The sequence below is a fragment of the Doryrhamphus excisus genome, linkage group LG12, assembly GCF_037039965.1.
Source record: "Doryrhamphus excisus strain RoL-2023G ecotype Guam linkage group LG12, RoL_Dexc_Guam_v1.1, whole genome shotgun sequence".
Taxonomy (NCBI): domain Eukaryota; kingdom Metazoa; phylum Chordata; class Actinopteri; order Syngnathiformes; family Syngnathidae; genus Doryrhamphus; species Doryrhamphus excisus.
In genome coordinates this window covers 21,382,582-21,397,462 of record NC_136368.1, presented here as the reverse complement: position 1 = coordinate 21,397,462, position 14,881 = coordinate 21,382,582, and the positions used below count along the sequence as shown (strand labels likewise).

General features: G+C 44.4%; 1 protein-coding gene across 5 annotated transcripts in view; it reads right to left on the bottom strand.

Annotated features, from left to right (window-relative positions):
* The window catches only part of myo16 (myosin XVI), an 83,374-nt gene extending 70,173 nt beyond the window's left edge, over positions 1–13,201 (bottom strand). For 2 of the 5 annotated variants that reach the window (XR_009131638.2, XM_058081782.2), the window contains exon 1: positions 4,209–4,306. Coding sequence is in view for 2 of the 5 variants with exons in the window: in XM_058081782.2 (XP_057937765.2) it covers positions 4,209–4,236 (28 nt within the window). In the remaining 3 variants the exon portion in view is untranslated. Of the gene's footprint in view, positions 1–4,208; positions 4,307–4,375; positions 4,546–9,283; positions 9,456–13,061 lie in introns of those variants that run through there. The other 3 variants (XM_078795289.1, XM_058081784.2, XM_058081783.2) reach the window with 3 other exon arrangements.
* Positions 13,202–14,881: the final 1,680 nt, after the last annotated feature.

Here is a 14,881-nt window from a genome sequence, read left to right as displayed (position 1 = left end):
AGTCCAGGGTGTACCCCGCCTCTCGCCCCAAGACAGCTGGGATAGGCTCCAGCACCCCACGTGACCCTCGTGAGGATAAGCAGAAAATGGAAATGAAAATGAATAATGAATGAATAAAAGAAAAAAGGTGCAATGTAACAAAAATAATTATATATTATTATAAATTCTAATATATTAAATTGATTATTATATTTGTTATTATTTAGTGTATTATATATTAAATAAAAAAAATTTGACAATAATAGAGCAATATAAGAAAAACTCATCATTTTAGTAGCATGAAGTTGAAATATATAAAATGTTATTGTTTACGTCATAATATTATGACAAAAACCAAAAAAATAAACTAAAGTTATAGTTTTTGTAAGTCTATATACGTTGTAACTGTGTTATTTTAATGTTTGAGTTATGGACGTTCAACGGCAGTCTAATCAAACTGTGAGGTGGCAAAACAGAAGGGATTGGTTTTGCATGAACTTTTATTAAAATATGGACTTTATGCGAATAGAAACAGAAGTACGCTACATAGAAAAACAAACCCAGCTACAGCCTGTGCCAACTAAAAACAGACGGTATCGGTACCGGACTGGCTGGATGGAATACTGGACTATACCACTACCTGCTCAAATGCATCAGCACTCAAACAACATGAAAGCCTGCCTCATATCAACAATTCATGATGCTGCAACATCCATTATCAATATTGATATAGGCCATCGCCTCAGTACGGCCATCTTTCCACCACAAGTCCAAGGAGCATTTTGTCCGAGTCCAGTGTGCATTTGGAATGCAATAGAAACGTTGGGAGCAGTAAGCAGTAAGTGTATGTTACTATATTTAGCATCCATTCTAGTGTTTTGCTATCTTACAGATATATGTATCGTACATGACCAGCCTTGGCCGGCTCTCCAATCCAATCATCCTGAGTGCACAGATCATTAGCAGATGATCCACCCGTGCCAGACATCACAAGAAAATGTCAACACAATGACGGCAGTGGGAGACGATGAATAACAGGGCGTTACATAGCAGCTAACTAATTAACCGTAAGTGCTGCATCGATATTGTATTGAAGGTAACGGTCTGAAAAAGATGGGTCATCTCTAATTTTGGGTCAGGAGATGTATACTGTACATCAAAGATGGCCGACGGGGGTGGGGGGTGCGTTGAGGACCTTCAATATTCATGCAGATGCTCCAACATGTTTGAATTTGTACGTCTCAGGAGTTACAAAACGTTATTTTATGCTTTAGTGTCATAAGAGCAAGGTCGAAGTTCAAACTGTGCTGCAATCTGATTGGATGACGACTTTATGATGTCGACTTTTTATGTTTCAAAGGTCCACAGCTATTTGTGTTGATTCAAGATATTTTTATCATGCTTGTTTTTCCAAAGACGACTTCCCGAAGGAAGGGCGAATGGATACGAAATGGGCTTGACGAGAACTGTTCTATCTAGTCAGACTAGTGTTTGTCCTATCTAGTCATTGAGCATGAACTGATGAAGGTCGAAACGTCTTTTCTCGAAGACAGTCCAGTTGCAATCGATTCAGGGCCCTGGGAAAACAACCACCCCAATGAATGGGAATATTTGCAAGCAGAAATCCTGAGGAAGCGATAACAATAACCGCAGGAACGGAGATGTTTCATACCTCCTCGTGTGAATCACAGAACCTAACCAAAGCAAGAACGTCCACAGACCTTTCACTCCGCCTTAACTCCCTGACAATCATCATTTCCTTGGCTTGGCCCACTTAGCGTACGTCCTTCACACGGTCACCCCACTCAAGGCTACAGTCGGCATCGCGGTCATAAACTAGCAGGCGTATGACAAACATCACATCGTACAGCGTATTTATGCGGACATGAGACGGTAGCATATGTGCTGCCGATGGTCATTGGAGGTAAAACCAAGAAGCTGCCTTGGGGTTGGATTGTTGGTGAGGGAATCAAGTAATACAAATGGCCTCGTTAATGTCGCACGCTTAATGAAAGTTGAAAAAAGTGCTTAAGGTTAGCCGTAGTTGAAGAGCCATTCTCCACTTTTACGGAATGGCCGAGAGCTCCGGAGCTGAGGCTGACGACACCCGACAGTAAAGATCGATCAAATCACCAATCAATAGGCTCTTTCTCATACTGTAGAAATTGGCACATCAGAGCCATCACAGTAAATCAGGCATCTATTCAACTGTGCCTTTCACACAGAACCTGGCAAAGGAGCCATCACAAGCATCAGAAACAATGAACCGACACACCAAATACCAAACTAGAGGCCGGTGTAGACACGAGTGGGGAGACAGGAGTGGAAAGTGGAAAACGAAAACTAGCTAATTAATAAATACGAGTAATTAATGCAATATTGTCCCCTCACTGTCCCTTTTATCATTTTATGATACATGAACCATTTTATTCTGACCTGAACGCATCAAAAGTAGTGCAACTAACGCCATATACGTACTGTATGTATGTATGTATGTATGTATGTATGTATGTATGTATGTATGTATGTATGTATGCGCCTCAAAGTGACATAACACATCTGGAGTCCTCCTCGGAACCACACTTTCACATTGTCACAAGACAACAGCGGGGTGAATTCAGGGGCACTTGGACCATGACAACACTGTCTCTATTATGTGTGGTCTAAAATACCAGAAAGGCAAAGAAAAACAGGAAGTAGAAATGATCACCGAGTAGCGTTTAAGTAGGACTGGAAATCCCAGAAAATACTTCTACAGTTAAAATATTGAATTGATTTTTTTTTCCTATGACGTGATGTCTTTGAACACAACCCCTTATAATGGTTGAAATGTGATTCAAATGGGCCGCACGGCGGTCTAGTGGTTAGCGCGCAGACCTCGCAGCTAGGTGACTTGAGTTCAATTCCACCCTCGGCCATCTCTGTGTGGAGTTTGCATGTTCTCCCCGTGCATGCGTGGGTTTTCTCCGGGTACTCCGGTTTCCTCCCACATTCCAAAAACATGCTAGGTTAATTAGCCACTCCAAATTGTCCATAGGTATGAATGTGAGTGTGAATGGTTGTTTGTGTCCTGGGATTGGCTGGCCACCAGTCCACCTCTCGCCCCAAGACAGCTGGGATAGGCTCCAGCACCCCCGCCACCCTCGTGAGGAAAAGCGGTAGAAAATGAATGAATGAATGATTATGCTAAAATGGTTCCATAAAAAGTTCCATGTGATAGCTGTATAAATAAATAAAGCAAATTGAAACTTGTCAGGTTGACTTTGTTCTGACATTCCATGTTGGAATGCACAAAAAAGGATTCTTTTATAGGCCGTGTGAAACCTGCTCATACTTCACTTTCATTTTTTTCAAGAATGGCTGAAAATTTCTTGTTTTTGTGAATTCTCACATTCCATTTTGGTGCCTGTTACACAGAACAACAAAACAGGAAAAGCTGGCTTTTACAGGCAATGTGAAACCCGCTCATTTTTGGTCAATTTTTATGAATGACTTGTGGAATAGTTGAAAAATTGTCAGGAGAACTTCATCCTCGCATTCCGTGTTGGTGCCGTTTATACAGAACAGCAGCACAGGAAAAGCCGGCTTTCGGGCTGCAATCCACCGGTAAAAATAACAAACCAAAGACCTTCACGGTCATTTCCCGAAGGATCCCAAACATCCGCGGTGGCTGCGAGCGGCGAGAAGGGAATGGTGATGAATGACTGCCAACAGATGGAACGTGGAGGACGTCATCTAATGGAAGGTGAATGGCCGCATCTCCTCTCTCATCTGCTGGCTATCAGATATTGATTGAACGTGAAGCCTCCCATGCAGGCTGCAACTAATAAACCGCACCAGATTCTAGCCAGCACTTCCCAGTCAGCTCCGACCCTGATGAAAACGTTTTTTCCTGGCGTCAATCATCCTAACCTGGCTGGCTACACTTTCCATGCAGAATTCCCCGCATCTCCGACGTTCCTCGAAAACCTTTCTCCTCTTGGAAATGACTTTCTCTTTCGGTCTGGGTGGTAAAAATATGCCAGACGCTCCTGCCGTCTTTTTAGTTTTTTTCTCTGTGCTGCTACCTGCCGCAATTCAGCAGGTCAACTTCACACACGCACACACACACACACACACACACACACATCTGCAAGATTTGTCTGCAGCACACATTCCCATACATCATATATTCATGCTAAAGGACACATTGGAAGTTGGGCATGCACTGATAGGGAGAGGATACTTACAGCATTTGATGAAATGGTACTGAGACATTTTTAGAGTCAGGTTGAAAGCCAGAAGGAAGGTAGGAAGGAAGGTAGGAAGGAAGGAAGGTAGGAAGGAAGGAAGGAAGGAAGGAAGGTAGGAAGGAAGGAAGGAAGGAAGGAAGGAAGGAAGGAAGGAAGGTAGGAAGGAAGGAAGGAAGGTAGGCGTTGAGATGGTCAAGCAGGGCGTCCAGTCAGCGGCGGTATGATGAACCTATCCAAAACTGAGCGTTTGTGTGTCTGCATGATTCACACAGCGGCAGCAGCTTCCACTGCAGCAACACACACACGCACACACACACACACTCGCACACTAAGCACCGGCATCCACCGCCCGGGTGAACCGGTCGGCCAGCGAGCTGCTTCCTAGCGCCGGAGAAGCATCATCCTCCTCCTCCTCCAAGCCATGACGGTCACACGTGTTCCCCGCGTCACCGACTGACTGACAGCCGGCTCGGCCCACCTCCTGCTCTACACACCCCCTCAACACGATGACGCAATGCTTATCTGTCTTCACCCCTCTCTCTCTCTCTCTCACACACACACACACACACACACACACACACACACTAGCCCCTTATCTTTTCCATATGCAAGCAGAAATAAAAGGCTGAGTAAAATTCATTTCATTGTTCCTTCATACGTCACAAAGAAAGCAAGCATGCGATAAAAAATGAAGAAAAATGGGGATGATGTGTGTGGGGGGGTGGGGGGGCATTGTAGCGAAGGAAAGCTAAGACAGAAGCTGCTGCAGTGCGGCTGTTGGTTGCTGGTTGCTGACAGGTTAAGCTCGTGTCGGCCGTTCTTAAACTGGACTCAAATGGATTGGAAAGGGACGTCCTTTTCTAACGTGGGTGGGTGTGGGGGTGTGGGTGTGGGTGGGTGGGGCCAGTACATGAACACACACACATTAAAGTTAGTGTGTGCAGGGTCAGTGTGTCTGTAGGTCAAAGCTCTTTCAGATATGAATGGGGGGGGGGGTTCATAGAGGAGGGTGAGGACGTGACGGCGAATGAGGGACTCAAGGGTGGTGAGACACTAAATAGCAGGGGTGTCATGTGATACAATCACTGTAGTCACACATGGGGGGACGGGGGGGGGTACAAAAGTACAAAAGTAGGCAGGTGCATAAATTTGGGCACGCAAACAAAGAAAATGACATCAATATTAATAATATTCATTCATTCATTCATTTTCAACCACTAGCGGTCAGGGAGGGGGGCAGGGGTTGCTCTCTATGCAACCCTAGCAAGGAAACAGGAGTTCAGTACATTCAGAGAAAATTCTAATTCTCACAGAATTCTTCATTCTGACTGATGAAAATAATGAAATATTTATTTAATAATAATGTTAATGTTTAATAATAATGTCCATTTATTTCTAATGAAATAAACGGACATTTGGCAGTGAAGAGCTCGCTGGTGATTGACATTCTGCTGTATTTTGGTCAGGGAGAATACGAGCAAACACGAGCAAACACGAGCAAACACGAGCAAACACGAGCGCGGGGAGATGAGATAAAAGCATACGAGATGAAGGTGAGGTTTGTTCAGTCAAGACAGCGGCAGCTTGAAAGGGAGACGCGAGTAGAGGCACAGATTGCTAAAATGGATCAACGTGTGCCGGAGTCATTCCTGTCATTGGGAATCAGGTCAGAGAAACGTGTTGCATCTTCTGGCAGGAACCAGTAAAAAGGTCTGGATGCAAGGACAACCCCAACACACCGCAAACGCACCCCGTTAATAATACATAAGGACAACACGGTAGGTGTAGTCGTGGTACAAAACCCTCCCCGGGAGGACTTTAGCAACGACATCACATGCCCACAGCCGGTGGATGCGACACGGCAAATGTCAGGCTTCCACTTCCAAATGTCACACGGCATCAAGGCAAGCATGGGGAATCATTGCTTTATGCTCCCAGGCGCCCCCTGCTGCGCTCCAGTGTCATCTACACTCATGCCAGCGTCCTACATGCAAATCTCTAGTGTGTCAGCATCGATGCTAATGCTAACACAACATGATGGTCCACCAATATCAACACAGCTAAACTAAACTTTAATGTCTTGTAATACTACCAGCTAAAAAAATTGAATAAGTTATACAGTTTATAGAAAAAAAAATCTAAATTGACGGAATCATTTTTGGTACATTTTTGAGCTCATAATATCACAAGAAAAAAACATCAGAATTCTACTAAATTAAAATTGTAATATAAATATAATATTTAAAGAAAACGACGATGCAGAAAAATTTGGGATTTTGTCAGAATATTTTGTAATATGCCCCCCCACAGCCCCCAAAACACATTATTTTGTGAAAAGTCAATCACAAGAAAAAAATGAATGATCTACAAGAATAAATTTTAGTATAATTTATGAAAAATAGAAAATTAATATATACTGTGTATATATTACAAGACAAAAGCATGTACATTAACTATACTTATATCATATATTCAAATGTATAATTATATGAGGATAAAGCTGTATTATGAGATTATTTTGTGAATGGGTTATTGTAATATTACACAATAAAAAGAGAAAGAAAAATGTAAAGAAAATTGTTAAAATACACAAAAAAAATGTAATTTTGCACAAAAATGTTTTTGTACATCTTTTATCTGTTAGTACATATTGTATCATATTCTTCCGGAATTTCAACATTTAGAGTAGAAGAAGCTAAACCAACTGAGTGAATCTTTGGTTCAAGGGGTAGGACAAGGCGGAAGGTTTTAACAAGGATACAAAAACGCTACAGCCGAACGGCATCTGGACAGAGCGCGGTCAGAGCATGGGGACTATGACTATGGGGAGTCACTGGACTTATTGTGTCCAATTCAAGGCCTGTGCAAGCTGCCTTTAGCCCTCCAGGCTAAGCCCTGCGTGTAACACAGGTAGCGTTGATGGGCTGGAGCTAGACAAGGTGACACAAGCTCTCCACGTGAAACACTGCGCTGCGAGGCAAGCCGCCACGTCTAGCGAAGCGGTGAGCAGCGGGGGAACAATAATAATTCTTTACCTCGCTGGTGCTGAAATTAGGTCACACAGCAGAACGTGGCGCTCAGCTCCCAGACCAGATTGACTGAGGGAAAGACGTTCCATTCCAGTGCAGCATAAAGTGGATCAAAGTGACACATCCTTGCCGGCATGGCGACTGCGTTACCGCTGCAGTGTTTTACCTCGCACATAATGGCGCTACTCTTTATCTTCTAATTGACACAAACATTTTAGGACTTTGTGCGGCTGAAGAGTCCTAATTATGGCAAAAGCCAAAAGCTGGCGGGAAGGTTTTGCAGCTTAATGTATTAAACATAAAAAGAGATCTCTTTGGATTAATTATTCATCATATTTACACAAATAAATATTTATTGCTCGTCATAGCATTTGGAATACTATTTGCATAGATTAGAGGTAGCGCAAATGCGCACACTGCAAACAGGAACCTTCAAATGTCAATAAAACAAAAGAAAATGTCATGAAAATATTAAAATATGTGATTAAACCTGCCATTACTGGGCAGGCGCTCTTAAGTTTGCCCCGAGTTCCATGCAAATAATCCTAACAGCAAATATACACGAGTTGTTTTATCACGGATACTTGGTTGGAGACCTGACCGTGATGAATGGATTTCCATGAAATAGGCTTTCTTCTTTAGGAATGGAATATTTTTGTGCATAGAAAACCTGTTTAGGACTTTGGAAATATAGTTTGGACATGGGCTGCACGGTGGTTGAGTGGTTAGCACACAGGGGACCGGAGTTCAATACATGTCTCAAACATGCGGCTCGTTTGTAGCCCATTTTGTGGCCCCCACGTTGACATCAAAGATTAATGTAAGTACGGCAAATTCAAATTCAACTGTCGAGAGCTCATCAGTCCATCACACGGATCGGCCTCTTAATTAAGATTCCTGAGCGTTCCTCTTGAAAAACTTCCATCTGTCCGACATGATCGCTTGCTCAACCTCATTTATCATCCCCACCAAATTAGGAAAGGGGACCGCTAATTATATTAAATTACGTTTCGTTTACGTGTTGAACGCAACGCCTCCATTACCACTTTTCTAATCCAGAGGTGCAAGAACACATTATAAATATGACAAACTAATTGTTTCATAATCATGTGGAGTGCATGAGAAAATGGACATGAAAAACAGGCAAGTATCTCCCATTGGGCGCATCATAAAGAAACTTGGACTGCCACACGTTTTGAGAAATATTGAGAAAGAAGCCAGCCGGGTGGTTAGCATGCAGGCCTCACAGCTAGGAAACCAGGGTTCAATTCCACCCTCGGCCATCTCGGTGTGGAGTTCGCATGTTCTCCCCGTGCATGCGCATGGCGCTTCATGGCACTCCCGACCTTACCAGCGTCAAGACTTCCGGCGTGGATGTGCGACTATATGACAAGTTATACGGGCGCTTGGAATTGTGACCCGAGGGTCGGAACACGCAGCATTCCTTCTTCAAATCCAAGCTTATCAGTTGGTCGTCCCCGGGATGGATTTATGCATCCCGTATCTAAATGTTGATCCTTTCATCCCCAATGTAATCCCATCCCTCATTCGGGATGCCGGCCAAAAGAGAAGGGAGAGAAAAAACCGAGCTAAAGACCACCAGCCTGCCGTCCAACTTTGTCCCTCAGGGGTCAACATGGGTCAACAACGTGGGTCGTTAATCACGCTTCACCAGTGAGGCATGCTGGGACAAGGGCGAATGGTTGACCTTGTGCTTTCCATCACCACGGGGAGAAGTTACGAGCAAACTTTGCCAAAAACACCAAGTTCGCTGTAAATGAAAGCATAAAAGGAGGGAATAATCACGGCTGGGTTCCGTCTTGGACAATCAGCTGTTCATTCCCAAACGGCATTCTTCCAACGCCACAGTATATTTATAGATTCCGCGGCAACTGCACGGCACATCTGCTTTTCCTTCAATTCCCCCGACGGCGGCACCCGATGAATCACATGACACCACACACAGACGGAAGAGCGCCAAGACAAACGACAATAAGGACACATGCGCTCGCTTTGTCCCGCCTGTTGACTGAAAGGTCTTACCAGCGAGGGTCCGTCCACCGGAGACGCCGGAGAACCGAGGAGGGGGAAATGGAGACCAACGGAGACCCAGCGACAGACGCCTCCCCCCGCCACCAAATCAATTTCACACCCCGCCGTGATGTCATTCATTCAAGCGTTTCCCCCTGTAACCATGGCAACACTACCGCTTGGATTTCTCTCCGTCTTCTTTGTCCCTCCCCCCCCTCGACCACAGCTAAGAGGTACAGTGAGACCCCCTCCACCCTCCAACAGGCATCCCTCCCACAGTGGGAGGGGTACGGCAGCACACAGTAAAAAAAGGAGGCGCCAGGATCCGGCACAACAGTTCAGCACACTTTTGTCCGGACAAATGTCCCACAAAGACAACTGGCCAACGAGCAATGCGGGCGCCAGGAACGGATCTCATTTCCACGTCAGCCAGCTGTCGCATTTGCACTAAATCCAACAGATGGGTTCGTCTGCCCGGTATACCGACAAAATCCCCCCCAAAAAACAAGCACGAATACTTAATGAGCGCCGCTGTCGTTGATGCGTTGATGCGTGGGGGGCCATGTTGACCTTCGCCGCATTCGATTACAAGCTGCCTTCTTCACAAGTCTTCCAAGCATCCTCCTCGGATAATTAGGGTGGGTTTCCTGCACGACTCTTACGTGGTCTGGATGGCAAAAAGAAAAAAAAACACCACAGGCTTCGCTACACAACCTAAAATGCACCTGGAGCTCTGCCAACCATCATTCAGCTGTATTAATTATTATTTATTATCATTAATTATTATTCATGTCTGATTGATTGATTGCTCTTCAGTGAAGTGGAAAGGGGTCTCAAACATGCGGCCCGTTTGTAGCCCATTTTGTGGCTCACAGTCCACAAATGATGCTTAACTGCAGTGCCTGACAGGTTTGATAGGGATGGTGGTCGAGTGGAATGATCACATTCCAACCAGCTTCCCTCCTACACGCGAGGAGGACCAGCTGTCTCTTGAACTTCTCCTTCTGTCCTTTCGCTTTTGTTCCGTCGTCTCCTTTACTGACAAAACGGCCAACGGCATCAACCCCAACACCTCGTCCATTCTAGTGAAAAAGAGTAAGTTGTCCTAGCAGAAGGAGAATGAGTAGTTGGAGTTCGGATCGGATTTCATTCAGTCATGACATTGATCATTGATGATTGCGAGCACATAAAACGTAGTTCCTATTCCAGGGCTCCCACGGACGTACTGTAAATATAGCTTTGGCAAGTCCTGGCAAGCCCGGAGAATGACCCCACCGCACCTTCCTGACACAGTGTCCAATAACAGTCCTGGAAGGCAAACAGCAATATAAGAGGATTTCTCCCGGGTCCTATGTTCTGGGTCTAGAAACGTACACATGCAAACCAAGACGTGGTGCTAAAAACGACTTCTCTCCAAGAAAACCAGAGCTTTTCTTCGTGTTATCGTAAAGACATTGGGCAATCTGTTTGGCGAAAACAACATCAGCAAACTCAACTGTCAAGCTGCAATTAAAGCCTGTTGTTCCGTCCCCTCGGGTCTGGTGCTTGTGTGTCACATAACAGTAACATTACTGACACAGAGTGACCAGTGAAGAATATTACATATCATCACAAAGTCTTTGAATGCGTCTTCTGAATGCCTTATATTTACATCAGTTTGTTTCAAATAATTGGGAAAAATTATGTGTAAAATTTGCTTAAATATTCAGATTTGTTTTGACTAATATTTGTCAGTATTCGACCACAAAAAAGCGAAATGATTCCTGAATCATTTGCTTCGACCACCACCTGTCGTTAGCTTTACCCTGACAACTGCCTGGTCTGGTGATCCTCACTTGGAATTGACTGTCAGGTCGTTTGAAGACCCCCGAAACTGTACAAAAACAAAACAAAAAACAGAATGAATACTTGTGGCCATTTGTTTTCAGTCACGGTGGGCTATCTCCGGCTATATCTATGATTCCTGTTTTTTTTTGTAGAACCCAACTAGCATGGATCACACATAACCTCCAGCCCCCAAGTCAAATAGCACCACTGATTCAGAGTGAGTCAAACCGATGGCTTCCCACATAATCCCACCGACCCCCTCGCCACTCCTGTCTGCCCAGTCAGCTGTCTAGCCTGTGATGTCAGCCACACCGAATGCAATCTGTCTGCTAGCAAGCGAAACCCTTCATAATCAGACGTGCTGCTCACTGGGAGGGAAAAGTAGATAAGAAATAATAACAACAGGAGTCATTAGGATGGCGTTATCAGCACCCCAAGTGCTTAACAAGTATTAAATTGGTACATAGCCAAGTAAGGCATAAATACTGACCTTTGGTTTTCTTGCCATGCAGTCCAGTTTCTGCTTCACATTAGCCACGTATACATGGACCCAAATATTCCAATTCCATTCAGGTTATTTGCTCAAAGGGAAAGAATGTAACCTTTGTATACACCTCATTCCCAAAGAAAAGTGCCAATCCCAATGAATATATAATGGGATTCCCAGGGGTGGAATATTCCTTTCCCCAATCCGATTGAGGTATCTTGTACCTGCTCAAACGGAAAGTTGTCAGACTGCGTTCTTCTTCTTCTTCTGTTGTTTATTGGCGGTTGGCAAGCAGCTTTGGTGTGCATTAGCGCCATCTGTGGAACAGAATCTAAACCATTCTGAAAGAAAAACTCCAGGAAGTCGGTATCACGTGATGTTGGTGTTTACGTTTTACTGGGCATGCCCCATTTACTATTCTGGTTGATTATAGCGGCGCATGGAGACAAGAGATTGGAATATTCCTTTCCATGGATACCATTGTTTTTCAGAAAAGTCATTCGGAAAGAGGAAAACCTCCTCATGTAAACATGGATACTGTCTCCGTACATGTTGGAATTCCTGTTTCCCCTCAGTGCACTGCTCAGTGCTCCCCAGTACCAGCAGCACTCATGCAGCCTCAGATCATGACACTACCACCACCACGTTTGACTGGAGACAAGACACTGTCTAGCTTTAGATAATAATATCTGAGTGTAATTTCATACTGCTATACCATCTAAAGTATGTCAACTTTCACTTTTATAGTACTGACCCTTGAGAAGATATGCTGCTATAAAACTGGTTGTCACTTTTGTGACATGTACTGATGTACTACAACAGCAAATAAAAGCACTTCTCGCTGTCGTCAACAGTGGAATGAAAGTGGACTATGTTGGTAAGGAGACCCCTTTAGATCCAGCTCCAGCTTGTCCATGGCCCCCGTAATGCACACACCCTCTGAATGAGCCCATCTGTGAGCTCTTGTGGAACAAAAGCTGTGTTGGTGCTGGTGGTGACACACAGTCGGAGTTAGATGCCCGTGTCCAACACATGGCCTACGGAGAAAAGACAACGCACGCTCATGGTGTTCTTTCTACTTCCTTCCATTACAGCCTGACTTGCGTCTTTCTTCGTATCTCCTCATTGAAGATTGGCGGCATCGTGCAAGCACAGACTGACAAGGTCCTCTGAGAGGGAGATGATTTCCCCAGCTGACACACACACACACACACACACACACACACACACACACAGAGCCTGGCAGGCTTTTTGGAAGAGTGTGTTTGCACAACCAATACTGTAGAACCTGTTTTGTTGTTTTGCTTGCCAGACGGCCCCCATGCAATATCTAAAGGCAAACAACAGCACGCAAGGCAGTGAACGCAACAAAGGCTTTTAGAAGATGATCTTCATGGCCAAGCACGGGACATGACTTGTTGTATTTTGACAACGCACGTAGAGCCAAATGAAGAAATGAACAGCACGCAAACATACCTCAGAGCAGCAGCTCCGGTTTGGACTTCTTGATGATGACTTTCCAAAGTCCAGACAAAGGATAACATCCGACCTGCTTTCAGCATCCACACGTTGAGGCAGAGGGAGAGTCAACCACAACTCGGCGATTCCGATCCTCCACTGACATCCCATCAGAGGGCTGAGAGGAGAGACATGGTGAGGGAGGGGTATACTGGAGTAGGGGAGGGTGGGGGGACTGGGCCAGTTTGGATGTCAATGAGGGGAGCAGGAGAGGCGGTTTGAAAGAGAGAGAGGAGAACAACTTAACTTTGTACTGGAAATGTGCAAGAATGCAGTGGATATATTACAGAACATAAAGTACAATAATACAGTAGGAATATTTGTTTACCTCAAGCTAGACCACTGGGCTGGACCAGGGGGGGGCAAAAATGCCCTGGATCATTTTGAAACTTACCATGCTAATGGTAATGGTAATGGTAATGGTAATGGTTTAATTTCATTTGAACATGCATCAGATTCCAATTGAGTGCATCCCATAATCAGTTCCCAGTTCCACATGTCCAAAAGGAGTAGGAAGAAGCAAAGCTTATTAAATCCTACCCCTCCATCTGGTACTTTTACAATCACTAACTCTTACATTTGTTCACTTCCTGCTTTCCTAATATAGTTTTTTAAAATGTTTTTTTTTAAAATATATATATATTTAATTTTTATAAAAAAATGTATGTTTTTTATTTATTTTATTTGTGTTTATTTTTATTTTATTTATGTCAAAAGTTGGAATGAAAACTGTTGTAATATACTGAGGGAAAAGCCCAAAGAATGCTGTTGTAGGGAAGGAAACTGTACTTAACAGAAGGGGAAAAAAGGAACAGCGGAGAGCAGATGTGCAGAGAACGAAGACAAGACCAAAATCACCCCCCCCCCCATACGCCTCCGCCCATCACAACCACCAGCACAGCCTCCTTTGCCCAGTCCCCTAATCCCCTTAAGACTTTCCCTCATGCTACCTCCCTAACTGCATATGGTGGCCACCAGCAGGACGAACACAGCCAGGAGCAAGGGTACACTAAGAATGGAGTGGAGGTCAGTCTGGATGGAGTTAACGTGATGTTGTTCTTCCTTTGGAAGGAAATTCCTCGTATCCACAAATTCTTCATAATCAATCCGTTTCATAAGCTTGTTCTTTGTTCTTCATAATGAAATATCATATATGTCAGACATGACACTGAATTGCTTTGTCACCTAAAACTCGGCATGGCTCCGTTAAAAGTATCAAGGAATATCACGCTTTGAAAATGCCACTCTTTCAAAACCACCGGAATTATTCATCATACCATTCCCTCGATCGGAGACAAAGTGGAGAGAAAGCGGAGCTCCAGCACGGCTACTTTCATTTCACAAAACCATATTATTTGCTCATTAGTGGGTGTCTGATTCGTCCCCTGAACTCTTAGGGTTCTATTTTTGTAGACCAGGTGCACCAAAGGGGTGTGGCTAGTGCACTTTTTTTATTTCATTTTTATGAGCAGCGCCGCGCACCCACACCTCCCGTCCCTCCGACCAGCGCAAATGGCAAAGAGGGAGGAGACAAGGTGTGAAAGGGTTTAACACAGCCCAGTGTAATCTTAACCAATCAAATCAACGCCTCCTGTAGTCTTTAAATGTGCAGGGCCCACTGGACTGCGCATCAGAGGCCACAATGCGCATCACGTTGTCTTGTTGATCGTCAAACGTTGATTTGGGGGGGTAAGTAATACAAATATCTACATGCTGGTTCAGACGGTTACATTAAATAGTGGTTTCTGGTTGCATTGAAATGTGCCTGACACCTGCCC